The following is an 18,600-nucleotide window of genomic DNA, read 5'->3' on the forward strand; positions in this document are numbered from 1 at the left end:
ATGTTGTGAGCATTGACGGTACAGCGGAAGGACGAAGCACCTATCGAAGTGGGTTCATGTATGAATGAGGCATCAACGGCGTTATGGCATGGAAGATTCCACTCTTTGTATTATCGTACACCAGCAGGTTGGCGACTCCAATGCCCCAGCTCCAAGCTATGCTAAACTAAATAAATCATTCAAAACGCCCACGCGATATATCAGGGTATAAAGCGATATGTTGCCGTCCCACGTCTCTGTACATCATACCATGAGGATTTACTGCGCAAACATTCCGCTCCGGCTGTCTCTCCGCTTCTCGTACAGCCATTTGCTGTTCAGTCCGACACTCGCTTTGCCAGTGGAGGGCGTAGGGGTGCCCGGTGCCGTCATGCTGCTTGAGCTGTCACCGAACAAGCTACTGCTCATCGAACTGCCACCATAGCTCAACCGCTTCGTCGCAGAAGACCCGCTCATTGATCTCTGGAAGTTTCCTCCATTGTTTGGTGAGAAAGGTGAGCCTGAACCAGACCTTCTGAAGTTTGGCGACCCAGAGCCGTATTCTTGATTGCTGAAGCTGTTACTGCGCGGCGTTGATCGCTGGTATCGGGGAGGCGTGACATAGTTCGGCGATGCGAAGGCAGAGCCTGGGGATTGCGGCGCCTGAACGCCAGCCTTCAGGCCCATGGAGGCGCGCTGTGAGGGGGTGAGAGGTATGTCGGCGATCTCATCGGGGTAGTAGCGGCGGATGAGAGGGAGGAACGCGATGATGATGTTTGCGGCGAATACGATGCGGACGAGGAGGACGGCCCATGCGCTGTAGGGAACCGCTTTGACGACAGCGTTGATCGGCGTTCTGCTGGATGTTAGCATTGTTTGCGATGGTGAGTTCTGAACAGACATACGCAGCGTATTCCAATAGCTTCACCTTCTCAGTGACTCTAGTACCATATACTGAGAGAAACAGGAAGCCTGCATTCAGGACGATGGCCCTGACGTTGCGCTCGTCAAACGTGGTAGCGTACTGCCGGCGCGCAATCTCGTCAAACTTGGGATGTCGCCAGGATCCATTGGGCGTGTATGGCTGTTCTGTCTGGGCAGATGGTGTCGCGGCCTTTTGCGGAGTCGCAGGCTGCGCGTATCGGGCTACCGACATGTTGTGTGAAGCTTTTAGCTACTCGCGTTGATTGTTTGTTTGGCCGAAAGGGAGTCGCAAGAGATAGACTGGCTCGCGTGTCGGACTACACTTTCACTGATGCTGCTGGGTTAGTAGTTAGTCTCGGATAGCGTCGCACGGCTACAGGCACATTCTGTCTGCCAACGGGTGCCGCGATGGTGAAGGTCAGAGTGGTTGTACAGCAACCATGTTTTGGCAAGGGCGATCGGAGGACGGACATGCAAGCCGACAGGGGTCCCTTCACTAGCGGACCAATTCACCCCCGCCGTCATCCCGCAGCTGCCAACCAAACCTCCAACTCCACTTCACTCATGCGACTTCAGCTATGGCGGGAACTCTAGAGCAGCTTGATCAGACCATCGGGGAGGTACTCGCCGGCTGGAACTTCGTCAGCACCCTCATCGCCTTCACCATCGTCGGCTTCCTGGCCTGGATCATCTATGACAGCGCCGATGCCGACACACACCCGCTGCTGCTCGCCAGACAGGCGGTAGCTTCGTATGTCAGGCAGCCGGGAGAGTCTGCTGTCTTCCGCTCCCCCGAAACTCCTCATGGCTGTACGAGCACCCCACCATATGTTTGCAGACGATCTAGCTAACATGCAGCAGATCCTCTCCGTACCGGTCTTGCCGTAAGACCTCCGGGTGCTCCCATGTACTCGGCCGGCAAAGATGGAGATCTTCGCGATATCTGGCGACGTGTCACGGGCGAGATCCCTCTCGAGAAGGGCGCAAAGTCTAGCGGCACTGCAAACATCATGACGGTCTTTGGAAAGGAAGGCGTCACCGAGCACAAAGTTGAAGACGTTACTAAGGAGATTGCTATTCTCGGAAAGCATCTACAGGATCGCGGTGCTAAGAGAGTGGCCATCTACCTCCCCAACAGTCTCGAGTTCCTCTCTGCACTCTTTGCCGGTGCCTTCTTCGACTTCACGCCTATCTTGATCCCATACAACCAGCCACACGAGACCCTTGCCGAACTCCTTCTTCAAACGAAAGCCGATGCTCTCATCGCCGAGGCAGGCTCTGTGCCTCTTGCCGAACTCAGTCAGGGCGTGTCCGGCCTGCGCTCCATTGTCTGGACTGTGGAGAAGACAAGCAGGCACATGGACTGGAGCGAGGTACCCGAAGGCATCGGTGGAAAGATCGATGTTGCTGTTTGGCACGAGCTTGTACAGGAACAGAAGAACGCCACTATACCACTGCCGTCGAACCCCGGCAAGCCTCGGAACGTTGTCTTCCTCTGGCAAGAAGCCGTTGGAAAGCCGGCAGAGGTTGTCGAATTCACGCAACAGGTACGTAAACCTACCATGTTGACATATGCACGTACTGATGGGAACAGAATCTGACTGCCGCCGTTGGTGCACTTGTCACGTCCCTCCCTGCCGCCCACCGTCTTAATGCCTCGGATACGTTCCTTCCCGCAGACGCCTTTACACATTCCTACTGTCTGTGCCTGACGCTGGTTGCTCTGTTCTCCCACGCGACAGTCGTCATCCAGTCCGTTGCCGGTCCGGGTGTCGATCTGGAACTGGCTACACGCTCCATCGCCCCTACCGTCACCGTCGTCTCGGCCGAAACAGCTGCGAAGCTTCACAACACTACCAAGACATCCGTAGCGGGTGGCCCCCAGAAGTTGGCTCATTACCTCGAGACGCGCATGTTGACTGCTGGCCGCCTGCCTACCGACAATCTCCTCACAAAGCTCAATGCGCCCAAGAGGGCGGCTGTCGGCACGACACCTGGAAAGCTGCGCTTGGTCTTTGTGTCTGAGCGACAAGGCCTGAACACGCCTCCACTTAGCTCAGAGGACCTCTCCGATTTACGTATCTTCACCAAAGCGCGTGTCGTATACGCTTTAACCACAGCCAAGGTAGCGGGAGCCGTTGCGCAAACCAACATCTACGACTACCGGAGAGAGACAGCATCGAACAAGCACAACCACTTTGGTGTACCCCTCAGCTGCGTGGAGATCAAGTTGAAAGATACACCACACCTCAAGACAACAGACGAGCAGACCGCAGGCGAGCTGGTCGTCACTGGCTCATCGGTTGTGGGTGGTGAGGTTCACCTAGGCGTGAATGCGACCATCCGAGATGACCATACCCTGGCGTATGTATAGCTAGCGCATTGAGCAAAACGCGATGAACTTGAACGTGCTTGCCTTCACGAAGCTTCTTCCCAATGACCCCATTGAATCTGCCGCTCAAGACTTAACTTAACATGCGTTCAGCTCAACCACACCTCTCGTATGCACGAGATTACGCGACTGACCCAGGAATCCAGGCCAGCTTGTGCAGTAGTCGGCAACGACGTGCATGCGCCCCAAGTACCGAGACACGCTGATTTCCCCCTCCTGCACAAAGCTCTCCAAACGCTTGCACTCTTAGTAGGTACTACGATACACTATAGCACTCTCTTCGTATTGATTAGAACCGTCACATATATGTGTATCTGTGGAGGGGACATCGTACCTATCGCGTCGCGTGGGGATCATCTCTCTGGGGTAATTTCAGCCGAAGCGCGACCGAGCGGCGCCTTCGCTAAGACCGAACCGACTGGGGTGCTTATCTGCACCTGCACCACCGTCGAATGACAGCCGGCCCCATCTAGCAACGGTCACATTTCCCAAGGACCGAGACCTTGGGTACAGCCGCTAACCATCATGACAAGCTGTGTGAGTGGTTGTTTTTCGAGCAAAAGGCTGCGAGGAAAGGCTCAAGGCGTTCGTCTAGTCCAGCTGAGTCTCGATCCATGTCTCTAGACGAAGTGTTGACATGGTCGGCTCGTGGCGCTTATCTTATCGTCGCCTTGCCAGAGATATAGACGTAACGTCAATCCTGGGCGCCCGCTGTTCGGAGATCTGCACTGAGACTGTGCGTGCTGCTAGAGGATAAGAAGGCGCTTGTGTCCGTCGCGCGGAAAGACCCTCAAGGATAAAAGATCCTCCCCTCTTTACAGCTCTTCCACGTTCTTGGTGGTTGGCACGGTAGGCTTCAGGATGCCGTTGATCGAGAAGCCGCATTGGACGCTCAGGGTTGAGCAACCCAAGAGCACGTTTGCGGAAGGCAATGCGCGATGGTAGGTCCGAATTGGAAACGGAGATGCGCGATAATGGATTTTTTGTACTGACTGATGGTATACAGGACGAACAAAGATCTTGACCCTGTTCCGAGGCATGGTAGGAAGTGGGGTGTGACGAGCTTCATCTCGTATTGGGTGTCGGATGCGTTCAAGTACGCCTTTACCAATCTTTTGACATCAATGAAGTAAGAAATGCTAACATTAACTCAGCGCCGCAACATGGCAATTCGCATCCAGTATCATCGCAATCGGTACATCTCTCCACATTCCACCTCACCCAAGTTGAGCCCTCAACTAACACCACCACAAGGCCTCACATGGCGCGAATCCCTCGGCATAGTCGCCCTGGCCTTCTTCATAATCTCCTTCGTCATCGCCCTAAACGGCGCAATCGGCGTCCTCCACCACGTCCCCTTCCCCGTCATCGCACGCGCCTCCTGGGGTTTCTGGGGCTCCTACATCGCCATCGTCTCGCGCGCCATCCTCGCCATCTTCTGGTTCGCCATCCAAAACATGAACGGCGCGAATTCCGTGCGCGTCATGATCGGCGCCATCTGGCCCTCTTTCCTCACACTGGAAAACGGCATTCCCGAGAGCCAAGGCATCGACACAGCGACCATGATCAGTTTCTTCACCTTCTGGCTCGGCAGCGTGCCGTTTTTGATTATGCATCCTAATGAGTTGAGGTGGCTGTTCATGGCTAAGAGTATCATTGTGCCGATTGCGTGGATTGCGATTCTGATCTGGGCGTTTGTGAGTACGGATGGTGGGGGCGAGATGTGGAATCAGAAGGCTACGTTGACGGGGAGTGCGTATTCGTGGGGTTTCTTGTCGAGTCTTACGAGTGTTATTGGGAATTATGCTACGTTGTCTGTGAACCAGGTAAGTTCTCTTGGCCCTCCATGGATCCCGTTGCGAACTCCCACCTGGAAATCTGTCAACATACTAACGGCAACTTCAGTCCGACTTCTCACGCTACTCCCGCGTCTCGGTAAAATGGCAATGCATCTACGTGCCCTTCCTGCCCATAGTCTTCACCTTCATCGCCTTCATCGGCGTAGCCGCCACGTCCGCCGGCGCCGTCAAATACGGCACTCTGGACTGGGACCCCATGGCCCTCATCGCCCACTGGGACAACCGCGCCTGTCGTTTCTTCGCCGCCTTCTCCTTCGCCCTCGCAGCCCTCGGTGTCAACATCTCCGCCAACTCGCTCTCCGCTGCCAACGACCTAACCGCCCTGTTCCCCCGCTACGTCAACATCCGGCGCGGCCAGCTCCTCTGTGCGGTACTCTGCTGGGCGCTTGTTCCCTGGAAGATTCTCGCGTCGGCGGGTAGTTTCCTCAACTTCATGGCTGCTTATGCGATTTTCCTGGGTCCGATCGCGGCGATTATGGTTGTCGACTTTTGGGTTGTGCATCGTGGGAAGTATGATACGTTGGCGCTGTACCAGTATCATGGTATCTACAAGTACACCGCCGGTTGCAACTGGCGCGCTATTGTCGCTTTTCTCGTTGGCGTTGCACCGAATATGCCGGGGTTCATCCAATCTATCAATCCGGCTATTGATGCTGGTGTTGGTGCTAGGCCGTACAGCTTTGGTTGGCTACTAGGGTTTACGGCGACGGCACTGGTGTATGGGCTGTTGGAGATGGTTGTTGCGCCGCCGACGGAGACGTTTATCGACAGGGCGGTGTATCCGGATGAGATATATGATGAGGCGGGTGTGGTGGATGAGGGGATTAGTGTGGGGAGTGGAGAGCAAGGAAGCGCGGAGAAGACGGGGTGGAAGGCGAAGATGACTAGGATGCTGTAGATGGTAGCATGAGTTCTTGAAGATCCAGACATGGGAAGATTACGTCTGGTTTTGCGCAGATGTATCTAAGCGTTGTGAGATACCTTCTATCGATCTTCAATACGTCCCTTCTTTAAGCAGATGCAAAGTGAGCTTAATTCGACGTGTAGATGTATTCGATGGATTACAATGAGGACATATAAAGGGAAAGAGCGTTACTTCGCCTACAACATTACACTGATATGACCATATAAGTCGTGATATGAGAAGAGTCTCCAGCCAAGACATTCAGGAAACAGACATCTCAAATCCACCTTCCCCATCATCTCACAACCCCAAAACAACACCCACCCCCAACCCCACAAGCGCAACCAAACTACCCATCCCCACCGTAACCCTCCCCCCAGCCGCATTCCTCGCATCCCCAGTATCACTCACACCCGCACTCCCACTCGCAGCATTAACCTGCAACCCATACGCCGTCGTCGTAACCAGGCTCCCACTCAACGTCGTAGTAACAACGCTCGTCGCCGTCGTACTAGCCTCGCACCCACTCCAGCTGGTCCAGGGCGCAGAACTACTCCAGGGCCCTGCTGTCCAGCCAGGCCAGTCAGACGGCGGACACGCGCTGCCGTCCCACCATGCGGTCCAGGGGCCTGACCGCCAGTCTGAGCGTGTCGACCAGTCGCTGTAGGGACCGAAGTTGGAGGCGCCCCAGGGGCCGGGACCGTCTGGGCCTAAGATGGGGTGTTAGTAGGGGTTTGGGTTGTTTGGGGAGGGGAAGGGATTGGGGTTGAGATGGGGTGTATTTACCTCCCCAGTGTCTTCCCGGCCCTCCTGGGCCATGTGGTCCACCTGGACCCCAGGGTCCTTGTCCCGGTCCGTAACTACCGGTTGGCCAGGGTGCAGCGGTTAGAGTCGATGGGATCTTCCCGGCTGAGAGGAGGGATTCGTAGATTGAAGACCATTTTCCTGGGTCGGAGGATGCCCATGGTGGACCGGAACCATACCAGGGATCAGTTGATGTAGGTGCGGGTGTGATGCTTTGGCCGAGGATAGGCGCGATGAGCGCTGTGATGGTTGCGAGGGTGAACTTCATGTTGGTAGGTAGTATTGGCGTCGTGGTGTTGGTTTCTGTGTTTGGAGAAACGTTGTTGTTATGTCGTGGGAATGCTGTAACAACAGTATGCAGTAACTGACTCCGTGCAACGATACCCAGCCCTGTCAGTGTCGGTCGTGCCTGTGTATCCGAAACTGCAAAACAACATTTCCAACACGCGAACACCGCAGCATACAAATACCCTTAGACACGACATACGCGGCCCACCCGTTCATTGGACGCCATCATAGCTTACCTCCTACTCCGTCATAGAAACGCGTCCGGAGGGGGCCCGCGAGGCTCAGCTGAGCGTTAGTCCACCTTACGCTGGATGGCAGAGAAGCGTAGGATCAGAGATGACAAGCAACAACGCTTACAAGCTTACGCGTCCGCAAGCCTATACACGTACTGTCTCGGCAGTCCAACGAGTTTCCCGAGAAAGCGTCATTGGCATGGTAGTGATGCAGGGTCAGGCTTTCAGCCTTGTGGCATGCCGAAGCGGAGCGTAGTGGAGTTGGCAAACAGGCGATCAAAGCTTGACGATGAACTTGCATTGGTCGAACATGGACAGGGCAATATGTGATTGGGCAAGTGAGATATCGAAAGATGGGCTTGTGACTATAAACAGAAAGGGCGGCGTGAGATGTGCTGCAGCGTGCTTTTTCGGAGAATGGAGGTGGGGAGAAAACGCGGAGAAACGTGCTGTGGTATTACCGCGCATGCATATGTCGGTTGTTGGAATTGCGTGCGTCTTTCGCGTTGCCAAAGGGACGAGCTGAGAGTAGAATTGCTCAAAGCTATCAGGGAGCTGCAGCCATTGTGTTCGTTGCGCATTCAGTTTGGCAGTGAAATATCGCAAGTTGAGGTTGAGCCGAGAGAACTACATCCAAACGCATGATGCAGAGACCCCACTGTCGATCATCGGCGGAGACGGAGGCGCAAGCACCGACGAGACGCTCACTCTGACACCACCATCAGTACTCGATTACGCTCGAGTATGACTTGTGTGCGACGGTTTACGCGTCATGTTGATATTCAAATTGAGTAATACACTGTCTCGTGACGCTGACTAACCTTTAGTAGGTGAACTGTCGTGCTTGTTGCCTTTGAACCTCTGCTTTGTAATGGTGAAGTCGCTTGCAATTCACAACGAGAGAAGTCTCAAGACTGACAGAGGTCAAAATTAGGAATTTCAGCAGTTCAAGAGATCGAAAGTAAGAAAAGGCGGACTGCGCATGCAAGGCTACACTGCATAGAGGCATGTTGTCCAATGTCGCATATGGATTTTGGTACTAGCATGTCGTGTGCGCGCATGTCAGGCACAACACGTTGACAAATGTGCCAAGTGCATTAGTACCTCCTCAGACCCTGCGAGTCCTCACTCGTAGTCACATACCACCCTGTCTTCTTCATAAGACGGATTCAACAATGCAGTGCACATGAAGAGCATGTTCCATATTCGTATTGGTATATCCATCGCCAGCGTTCTTAGCACCAACTAGTTCACATCCGGTAATCGCACAGCGATGTCGCCTGACTGTGTAATGTATCGTACCCAAGGTAGCGATGGGTATTGCAACTGTGCGCATGTTAGCCACTACCTCTTCAATCATGTTATAGTTTGTCCTTACCTTTGGCTCGATGATCTTCAGATACCGCACTTGAATACCTGATGTGGTAAAGTACGGGATCTCAAACTTAACGTTGATGGGCCTCTTGGCCTTTCCGCCGCCAACACCACCCATGCTTCCACCGAAGCCTCCCATCATACCGCCACCTTTCTCGTCATCACCGCGCACCGATGGTAGACCAAGTTCGGCGCGCATGAGGAACTCCTTGCCACCACCAAACTGCTTGATCTTCCACACTATGGAGGATGTCTCAGGCGCGTAGTGTACGGTGCCAATGTTTGTGCGGAAGCGAGGGGTGTCAGCGTCTTCGGGGACTGGAATCGAGATCTGGACGTTATTGGCGGTGCTTCGTCGCTTAAACTGTGCTCGTGCCTGCGAAGTGTCAGCCTGTCACACCCAGTATTCCAGCGACCTGCCTACCTTCAGCATGTACTCGATCCTGCTGCCTGAATGACTCTCGACTATGCACTCTACCCAAATGAGAGGCTTGACTTGTGTGTTCAGACGGTAGCTCATCAGCTCGAACTCGCCGTCTGGTGGGATGAAGCTGATGGTCCTGTCGTTCTCGAATCTCGATAATCGCACGCACTGGTGAAATTTGACATCCTCCATCTCAACGGCCTTACCTCGTGTAGCCCTTCCAGTGGTCTCGAACATGGCTTTGTCGTTCAGACCCAGTCGCAACTCAGGCATACCCGACAGGTAGCACTTCATCTTGACAGCGCCCAGGATCTCCGATCGTAGCACGCTGCCGGTCGCGGAAACGAGGAGGTTGAGCGATTCGATGACATCGAGGAAGACTTCGTTCTTGCGGTATCGAATACCTTCGCTTCGCCAGCTGACGGCGTTTGTGACTGCGATGGGTGGGCGTGCGATTTCGAGCTTGTGCGACTCTTGTGTGATGTATCTGCAGACTTGTTGTTATTATGGAGCCATGTTATAGCTGTATGGAATGCATACTCTTGCAATATCTTGGTCTCGGTGGTTTGTGGGTAGCCAAAGTCCATCATCTCATCCAGCAGTTCGTAGATAACGACAAAGTTGTCTCTTATGCTCTCTTCTTCGAGCTCTTTGAAGTATTCTGTAAAGACCTCGACGATCTTGTGGAGGAACAGGAGAATCTCGGCCGCATTGGTGTTCCGCTTGGTAAGGGCGAGGAGGTAGAGGTTGTTGTGGCGGATGTAGAGGTAGTTGATGCCTTCGCTGGAGAAGCATGGTGGGACTGCCGAGCTCTCGTCTTCGGCTTCGCTCAGTAAGATGGGAAATTTCTCGACGGCTGACATGGGGATGTCACCGCGGTAGTTGCGCGCCAGAAGGGTCTATGCGATGGTCAATAGGTAGCCCTCCCAGAGGCCTGACCGCCATACCTTGCCCTTCAGGTCGAGAAAAAACACCGCCGACGCCATGGTGAGGGAATGTGAGTGATTTGAAGAAGAGAAGGAGAAGAATCAGCTATCAGGTCATGGTGCGCAAGGAAAGGGCGATCGAGGGGTATACGTGCTATGTCCTGGTCGCGTCTCGGTGATGCCAGAGTAATTGCGGCTCTTCCCGCGCGCCAAGACTCCTCCTCAACGCACTAGGCCCATACAGTCGCAATTCTGGTACCTATGCCTGGGTCCTTTGATCTTTTCCACCGCACGTCGAATCTTAATCCACACCTTTGTCCTCATACGCCAACAAGTTGCGATCACAGAGCGTTCATACATGGCCACACTATAGCGAACCGCCTTAGCTAAAACAACCTTGGAAGCTACACCCCGCATTAGCGAACTCCAGGCAGCACTATGGCCGTCCCTCAGGCTCAACGTCTGCTTCGTCATCGGATTACAGCTCCATGCTTTCACAATGTCACTTTGCTATCTTTGCAGCGGCCTGACTTTCTCGAATCTCTACCCCCCGAACTTCTATCGCCATGCCGATGATCTGGCTGCATTGGAAGCGTCGGCCGCAGGCTGTCGTCTCTGCAGGATGCTGCGCGGTTGCATCAATGAACACTCAATGCAATCACAACTATATCTTGAAGGCACTACTTCTCTTGAAGGTCGCAATGGCTTCAAGGCTTCTCTTAAATTACAAATCATCCCGGGCAGGTTGTACCCGCGGCACCCAAAGATGAGAGGCGCTTCATATGTAGGTATCTGGACGAAGTGGAAATGGGCGGTAGCCTGTATGATTTTGTCGGTCGAGGAAGGTACTGAAGCGTGCTGTTCTGTTCTGCATTGTCTAATCACCTTCTCTAGGTGACAAGTTGGGCTCAGAGCCCATTCTGCCCGGCATAAAATACTCCTTCGTTTCCGGTCGTGTTCAACTAAACGACTTGCCTTCCCAGGCTTATTTCGATGTCCTCAAGCGCTGGTTGGCCGACTGTGAGACCAATCACACAAGGTGTCGCAACGATACTCCGATATTTCCAAAGCGAGTGATACATGTGGCCGAAGAGGGTGAAAGCCCATATCTTGTACGAGGTGAGGGTATATACGCTCGCTATGTGGCTCTGAGTCATTGTTGGGGCCATTCAAGAGAAGGTATGACCACGACCAAGAATCTGGAAGCACATACGCATGCCATAGATTGGGCCGCGCTTCCGAAGACGTTCAAAGACGCCATAATCACTTGCCGTCGGCTTGGTATCAAGTACATATTTATCGACAGGCTGTGTATCGTGCAGGATTCGCAAAGCGACTGGGAAGAGCATTCGGCGTTCATGGGCTCAATCTATCATGATAGCACCGTGACACTGGCAGCATCAGTATCCAACGACTCTTCAACCGGGATCTTTGTCCCGTTCCGTCCACCTGAAAATTTCAGGAACGATGTCGTCGCACTTCCGCCATCATTTGGAAACTACAAAGGACAGGCTTTCATCGCCGCCCCCACTCTCGTCGATGACTGCATTCAGGTACGCTTATCGGCCGATAAATCCGGCTTCAACGTCTTGGATTCTAGAGCATGGACGATGCAAGAGATGTACTTGTCTCAAAGGATGATACGCTTCCTTGAACGCGAGGCGGTTTGGTGCTGCTGCGAAACATCACAAGATCAGAATGGGCAAGTCAGGAGCGCGGAATATACCCTAAGTGTACGGAACAACCTGGAGTTCCTCGCCAGGGCCTTTCAGAGGCCTTGGTTTCTTGAGGACCCAGGAGACGAGAAGGATCGGGAGACAACAATATGTTCGAAAGACAGCTTCGTATGTGATGTTAGCCAAGCGGATGCTTTGAAAGAGCATACTCGTCTCGTAACATCAGAGCCATTGCATATTCTGTCCCATGTTACTCAGGGCGGAAAAACACACCATGTCCTCGATCTTCGCGCGCCTGTGTATCGCAATTCTACTCCACCGACCCTAATCCGAGCAAGCGACGACCGTGCTTTCTACTTGTTCCTCATACGCATCATACAGTCTTCCATACACGAACTATGGTACTCCGTGGTAGATACGTACAGCTTTCGTCAGCTTACGTTCCCGTCAGACAAGTTACCAGCCATCGCAGGCATAGCATCACGCGTACAGGAAATCACACATGATTACTATCTCGCAGGTCATTGGCGCAGAGAAATGGAGCGCTCGCTGTTCTGGGAAGCTTTCACAAATGATCTCTGCGATCCTCCCGCTAGAGCGGCCAATTATCGAGCGCCTTCCTGGAGCTGGGCAAGTATTGATGGGCTCATACACTCGCCTTCACATGACTTAGCTCGTGGTGGAGCCATTCCTCCACCTATCCAGATAGTCGATGTGAGCACTCGGATCGATGGCGATAATCCCTTTGGATCCGTTAGCGACGCGAAACTCATTATCAGGGCTCACTGCGTGAAAGCTTTCTGGGATGCTGAACGTGCGAAATTCCGTTTGGTGGGATGCTTTGAACCTACCCCACCAGGACATGTACTAGGTGAAGCCAAATTACATTTCTCCTGTTTGGATAGTCTTGACGGTACTTCGACTGGGTACTGGCGCTACGACGACCGAAAGCATGGTGTTCTACCTGGCCCGCCTCTTGGTCGTTCCCCTTTGGATGAAGAGTTGGACTCTAGATTGACGTGCCGATTTCCGATGGAGATTACCACATCCCACGCTTCCATATATAATAGTCTTAGACAACCCCCGGTACCGGAGAGATTTACATATGTTCCGGAGGAACTCACTATCATCAAGGGGTGTACTTGGGAAGACTCAGTAATGACTTACGTTGAGGTTTTAGTCTTGGCGGCAGTCGAGACCGGGAACGGTGTGTTTAGAAGGGTTGGTAAAGGGACACTGTACAGTTGGGATGAAGAGGCGGAGAGTGTGGAGACTTTGACCATTGTATGAGCGAAAGCTTTCACCGCTTCGTCGATCTGGCTGCTGCGCGATCTTCTTCAAAGTTCCGACTACTCCAGGAGGGTCATTGAGGATACCAACCGGAAAATCCCATGGACATCCCCTATACTGTCATTCACTCTGCGTTGCCTGTTTGTCAATGTTTTCTTACGTTGCGCATGCTAGCAGACCTTTCTCACAATGGGCCTCCGACACTACGGCGCACGTTGTAATCTGACAGGGTGTCAGAGCAGGCAATGAAATAGCGACAAAAATCTTCACGAGTTCAACCCCACAGCAAACAAATTCCAGCCCACTTCATTCGAGCGACACGAAAATACCGAAACAAGATGAGCGACAATCCGATTACAAGTATTTTCAACCACATTCTCACAACCAAACTATATGCTTTTCCACGAGGCCCAACGGAGGCGCAAGAGTTTCTGACCGCCGTGTTCCGTGCCCCATTGGAACGTCTGGGCTTTCCGTCTCAGCCCATACCATCTCAAACCGGAGTATTTGACACATGGTCCATTCGGGAAATCGATGACGTGGAAGACGCTACCTGGACAGATGACGATGATTGGAACGCGATTTTCCTACGTGACAGCATGGAGGAGCTTTTTACCCAGCTTTATGGAAGAGACAGCCCAGTGTACGCCAACTGGAATGACCATGTTAAGCGTTCAATCGGGAAGGCTCACACCCTGACTCTTCTGGACGCAGCTGCAATCACTCCTCCGTCATATTGGTCTGAGGATATTAGAACCACAGTAGAAGCCTTCACTGCACTTCTTGAAGCCTTCCACAATGTCAAGGGAATTGTCTGGACTGATTACCCATACGATGACGCTCTTGATGGCCGCCTCGGTCGATGCAACGACTACGCCTTCATCCAGCGACTTATATTCAACGAGTGTCGTCTTTACGGAAAGTCGCTAGACGATTACGAAGCTAGCATGCGTCAAATACGGGAGAAATTCGGTATACCAGTGGAATTCGATCTCAACGAAGAACTGCAACGGATTAAGATGGCCTATGACCAGCAACACTACGAAATCGAAGAAAGGTTGTCGGAAGCGTCAGAAATGGAACGGGTAGGCCCAATGATTCCTGTCACCGATGTGTCCACAGAGATAGAGGACCCAGAAGGCGTGGACTGCGTAGTTTGTCGGTCTGACATCTGCCCTTTCCCCGGAGTACTGACTGTTCCTTGCCAACATGCTTATCACAAGGAGTGTCTGGAGCTCTGGATTCATGCTGGGCAAGGGGCTAGCCATCTTTGCCCCTACTGTCGCACAGAGTTATTTCCCGAACCGGAGTATCGGGAACTTTTTCGCAACTACGAGGAAGAGCGTGACGACATTGAGGACCAAATGTACTGGCACTCTTGGATACAGAAGTCGGCGGAGTGGTTTGAGGGTGAACTGACTATGCAGAGGGGGTATGAGAGGTCAGAGACGAAGAAGTTGGACTTAGAGTGGCTTCGAAAGATAGGCGCACTCATTGCTTCGGGTAGTTTGGGGAAAGGATAGCTTCACCCGTAATACTCTTGGCGCATAACTAGGTATCCGGGTTTAGCATTAGTATTTTGACTATAAAATCTATTCCTTGTCAAATAAAGGATGTACTTGGACTTTGCGACGTGAAGGATGAGAGGCACGCTCGGCAAGACTGTCCAGGTGACTAGCTGCCACCGATCACTTCAGCATACCATGATGGCTACCTAGGCAACATGATGCATGGCAATTTTCGTACTCACAGATCTGCGGGTGAAGCCTGTATATTCTTTCAACGCGCAACAGGCACCAATCACGTGCGGGGTGTGAACGGGCTGCCCCACTCGCTCCATCCTCGTGGTAGAGCAAACACGTGAAGCTGGTACCTTCCACTTCCGAATCTCTCCACTCCATCCCACTCTCGAGTCACCACGACCGTGAAAATCCAAGAACAATCTCTGCAAGCTTGCGCAATCATGTCCGCCGAACCCCAAGATTTGGTTCCGCCAATAAACATTGCGCCGGCGAGCGCTGCAGGTACATAACTCACCTGCATGCCCTGCATCGATTCTGGAATCATTTACAACGAGCCTCTCCACCTTGAGATTATCTGCTAACGATGGCAGTATACCGTCGTGTGCGTACGCACTTACGTGGCCTACGAGACCTGCGCAAGTTCGGCTATAGGCACAAGAACCCCAAAGACGTACTTTCCATGACACCCGCAGAACTTCGGAAGCTAGAGCAACATCACTTTCCAAGTCCAGCAAATATCTGTCGTCTCACCGGCATGAGCGATGAAGAGACTGAACAACAAGCCGATGCCGCGCGGCGGTGGCTACTGGGTATGCTCGACTGCCACGACAGAACAATGACCCGGGAACACGAGATAAGGATGTTTAGATTCGCTGTGGAGAAGCAGATAGAAGAACAAGAGAAGGACTGGACAGATCTGGAACGACTATACATGGCACTCGCAAACAGCAATCTCGCATCGCCGCAAGAGCGATTGCAGGCAGCTTTCGTGACAGTCCTTCACTTTGACTACCCGCAACGCCGGCGAGATGTTAGTGAGGTCGCCCAAAAACTGGACGAGCGGCTGAAACGTGCATCCGACATGGACGCCGGGATAGATGAGACACGCGAGGTTATACTCGCCAGGACTGAATTTACCAACGTCGACCATTTCGCGTGCGCCATTCCACTTTCACTACTCACCGTCACAGCAGACAACACTTCTGTGGTCGATGACAATGCCGGCTGCTGCCCGATCTGCCAACTCTCATACACCTCATTCCAAGACTCCTCTGTCCTACAACTGTTGGGTGACTATCCAGTGCGAATCAAGCAGTGCGGTCATATCATTGGGAAGTCGTGTCTAGAGCAGTGGATGAGGACGCCAAAGATCGATGAGGCAAAATACCCACATCGCACATGTCCGTGCTGCCGCGTCAAGATCGAAGGTGTGAAGTCGCCCTCAAAACCTCGCGGGCTACTCGATCATTTGAAGACCGATCGACGAGCCATGGAGACAGTAAGAGAGTTGCTGTACGGGTACGACATGGACCTCGAAGAGTGTCTGAGTGCAATCAGCGCGTGTATGAGCGAAGAGATCGCCTGCGAGGAGATGGTGGCTGAGCTTGTACGGAATGGTGGAGAGCAAGACGACCAGATACTGAAGGACAAACTTGCGAATCTGGAGAAGGAGAAACGGGCTTGGGGGTTTAGAGGAAATGGAATCTGGAAGAGGCTGCGAGAGGAATGGATGAACAGCGGTGTTACCCGGAAGGCTTGAGGAGGACGACAGCCAGGTCTCTGGATGTCGCCGGGAGTCCTCTGGTACTGTCCAGTCTCTCGGACTCATGCTCAACAAGAACATAATACTGTGGGCTCGGACGAAGGCATGCGGATCTCGTGGATATCGGAAAGGGCCGAACGAGCAGCTCGTATCTAGGAGCTCTTGGCTCACGAGGCAGTGCAAGCTGATGAGGCATTTTCTTTCAACCGTTTCAGTCTCTCTCGAGTATACTCCGTAGTACATCAAGCTTCACGAGGAAGCTCGCTCAACAGCCAAGCAACGATAGATCGACATACCAAATGTTAAAAACCACGCATCACGAGGGGTAAACTGCCCCGCCGATGAAGTATATCGCGCACACAGCCCCCGTCTGTCAAATGTAGCCTCGTTCAACACCAAGTAAGGGCGTGCATGTGCATACACCGGCAACAAGCATCCTCAGCGCGAGGTCCGTTTGTTCATATATAATTCTGGGGCCCGCCGTTCGCGCAGTACAGATCACGACGTCACGTGCCCCACATAATGACCCTTGATTTCTCCACGTTCTCCGTGCTCTAGACCCAGAAGCAGCTACACACTTGCGCATCTCCAGGGTCTAGGCTATTGAGGCTGAGTACATAAGCCAATAAACTGTGGCGCGGGCGGCATTCTGATTGGCCCCAGCGTATGCAGGTAGAAAGGGTAGATGACGTCTTGTTTGTGAGGGTCGCGTGTGCCGCCGCTTATCAACGCAGCAGCTGTTGCTGGGCAAGGCTTGGCCTATGACGATGTATAATGCGTGTGAAAAACAAACATAGGGAGCCCCGTCTGTCGCTGCTGCCACTACATCCCACGCGAAAAACTCCATTCATTACGCAAAAACCAAGTATGAGCGTTAACATTATTGACGTTGGTGTCAGCAGGGTGCGTCGTGTGTTCCTTGCATGCTCTTCCCGCTCTTCTAGATGCCGGTTCTTCCGAGCTGAGACCGAGATCCCTCTTTACACCTACTAACGTTGTTCCCCACAGATTCTGGGTGCGAGAGAAGATCAGGAAGACCGTTATGTTACCTTGACACCGGGTTCAATCAAGGCTCGGAAAGAACTCGCTGTCTTCGCCGTGTATGATGGCCAGTAAGCAGCGTCACACAAAATCCCAAATGTTGTGGCTTGTAAGCTAACGAATGGGTTGCAGTGGGGGTACAGAAACAGTAAACCATGTTGCAGAGCATCTGCATACACACCTGGAACAGCATATCGCCATACAGAAGCCGTCCAATGTAGCCGAGTATAAGCACGCGATACAAGGAGCTCTGCTGGCTGTAGACCGCGATCTAGACCACGCCAACCTTGATGGAGGCTCAACTGTTTCTCTCGTTCTCATCGACGCAAAGCAGAGCTTGCTTATACAAGCGAACTTGGGAGACAGCCACGTCTTCTTCGCAGACCACGAGCCCCAATCCCCGCAATCGCTATCGCCACAGTCGCCCACGCGGGTAGACTCCGGCGTCAGCTCCAGCGGCTGGAACGTCGAAGCGCTCAGCGAGGAGCACGCACCCGACAGCCCACTGGAGAAACGGCGAGTAGAAAATGCCGGCGGCGAGATCAACTACCGCTCCGGCATCGCACGCATCGGCGGCGTGAGCATGTCGCGCGCACTGGGCGATTTGGACTACAAGAAACCGCGCGTGAACCGTCTAGCAGGCCACGACCTCTCCGACCTCATCGGCGTAGAAACCGGTCTCGCACCAGGAAAAACCGCAGTCCACGACCTCGTCTCCAATAAAGCGCATTTCACCACCCGCACTCTGCACGGCCAGTCGCTCATTCTCCTCGCGTCGGACGGCGTCGGTTCGGCGAAGGAGGCGGAGGAATGTACAAGGCTGGCGGTGGATGCGTGGCAATCTGGAAAAGAAGCCAAGGAGATTGCGGAGGAGTTGACGTCAAGAGAAGGCCAGATGAAGGGCGCGGACAACTGCACCGTCCTCGTTGTTGTACTGGATACAGAGAGCAAGGGACGGAGGAGTATAGATAGCGGGAGGAGGAGTATGGATATTGGGATGGAGGGAGGTGGGTCGAGGAGGAGGCGGAGATCGAGTATTGCTAGCTTGAAGGACTGGATACGAGACCGTTAGGCGACGTTTCGACATGGCGCAGCTATGTGGTACAGGAAGCGGGGAAAAGCTTGATCAGATTGAAGGGTCAGAGGGTTTACTCAAGCTTCATCGGCCTTCTATGATGCAGCAAAGGCGTTTTGGGTGAGG

At 53.2% G+C, this 18,600-nt stretch overlaps 5 protein-coding genes across 5 annotated transcripts; 3 read left to right on the forward strand and 2 right to left on the reverse strand.

The window, feature by feature from the left end:
• Nucleotides 1-258: 258 nt before the first annotated feature.
• J4E83_008575 (uncharacterized protein) lies at nucleotides 259-1,135 on the reverse strand (the record flags this gene model as incomplete). Its single annotated transcript, XM_049335471.1, has 2 exons — nucleotides 259-835; nucleotides 885-1,135. 2 exons carry the CDS (start codon nucleotides 1,133-1,135, stop codon nucleotides 259-261), a joined length of 828 nt encoding a protein of 275 aa, XP_049185478.1.
• Nucleotides 1,136-1,481: 346 nt separating this feature from the next.
• Nucleotides 1,482-6,052, forward strand: J4E83_008576 (uncharacterized protein; the record flags this gene model as incomplete). Its single annotated transcript, XM_049335472.1, has 8 exons — nucleotides 1,482-1,713; nucleotides 1,765-2,450; nucleotides 2,498-3,267; nucleotides 4,117-4,236; nucleotides 4,302-4,391; nucleotides 4,450-4,490; nucleotides 4,550-5,121; nucleotides 5,201-6,052. The coding sequence occupies 8 exons, from the start codon at nucleotides 1,482-1,484 to the stop codon at nucleotides 6,050-6,052; spliced, it is 3,363 nt and encodes a 1,120-aa protein (XP_049185479.1).
• A 2,576-nt stretch (nucleotides 6,053-8,628) lies between these two features.
• On the reverse strand, nucleotides 8,629-10,167 carry APM1 (AP-1 complex subunit mu-1-like; the record flags this gene model as incomplete). The annotated part of the gene is made up of 5 exons (XM_049335473.1): nucleotides 8,629-8,709; nucleotides 8,762-9,133; nucleotides 9,182-9,668; nucleotides 9,722-10,080; nucleotides 10,129-10,167. The coding sequence occupies 5 exons, from the start codon at nucleotides 10,165-10,167 to the stop codon at nucleotides 8,629-8,631; spliced, it is 1,338 nt and encodes a 445-aa protein (XP_049185480.1).
• A 5,012-nt stretch (nucleotides 10,168-15,179) lies between these two features.
• Nucleotides 15,180-16,355, forward strand: J4E83_008578 (uncharacterized protein; the record flags this gene model as incomplete). The annotated part of the gene is made up of 1 exon (XM_049335474.1): nucleotides 15,180-16,355. The coding sequence occupies one exon, from the start codon at nucleotides 15,180-15,182 to the stop codon at nucleotides 16,353-16,355; it is 1,176 nt and encodes a 391-aa protein (XP_049185481.1).
• Nucleotides 16,356-17,225: 870 nt separating this feature from the next.
• Nucleotides 17,226-18,471, forward strand: J4E83_008579 (uncharacterized protein; the record flags this gene model as incomplete). Its single annotated transcript, XM_049335475.1, has 3 exons — nucleotides 17,226-17,261; nucleotides 17,367-17,470; nucleotides 17,532-18,471. The coding sequence occupies 3 exons, from the start codon at nucleotides 17,226-17,228 to the stop codon at nucleotides 18,469-18,471; spliced, it is 1,080 nt and encodes a 359-aa protein (XP_049185482.1).
• Between the last annotated feature and the right edge of the window lie 129 nt (nucleotides 18,472-18,600).

The sequence above is a fragment of the Alternaria metachromatica genome (assembly GCF_023757995.1).
Source record: "Alternaria metachromatica strain BMP 0045 chromosome Unknown scaffold_25, whole genome shotgun sequence".
Taxonomy (NCBI): domain Eukaryota; kingdom Fungi; phylum Ascomycota; class Dothideomycetes; order Pleosporales; family Pleosporaceae; genus Alternaria; species Alternaria metachromatica.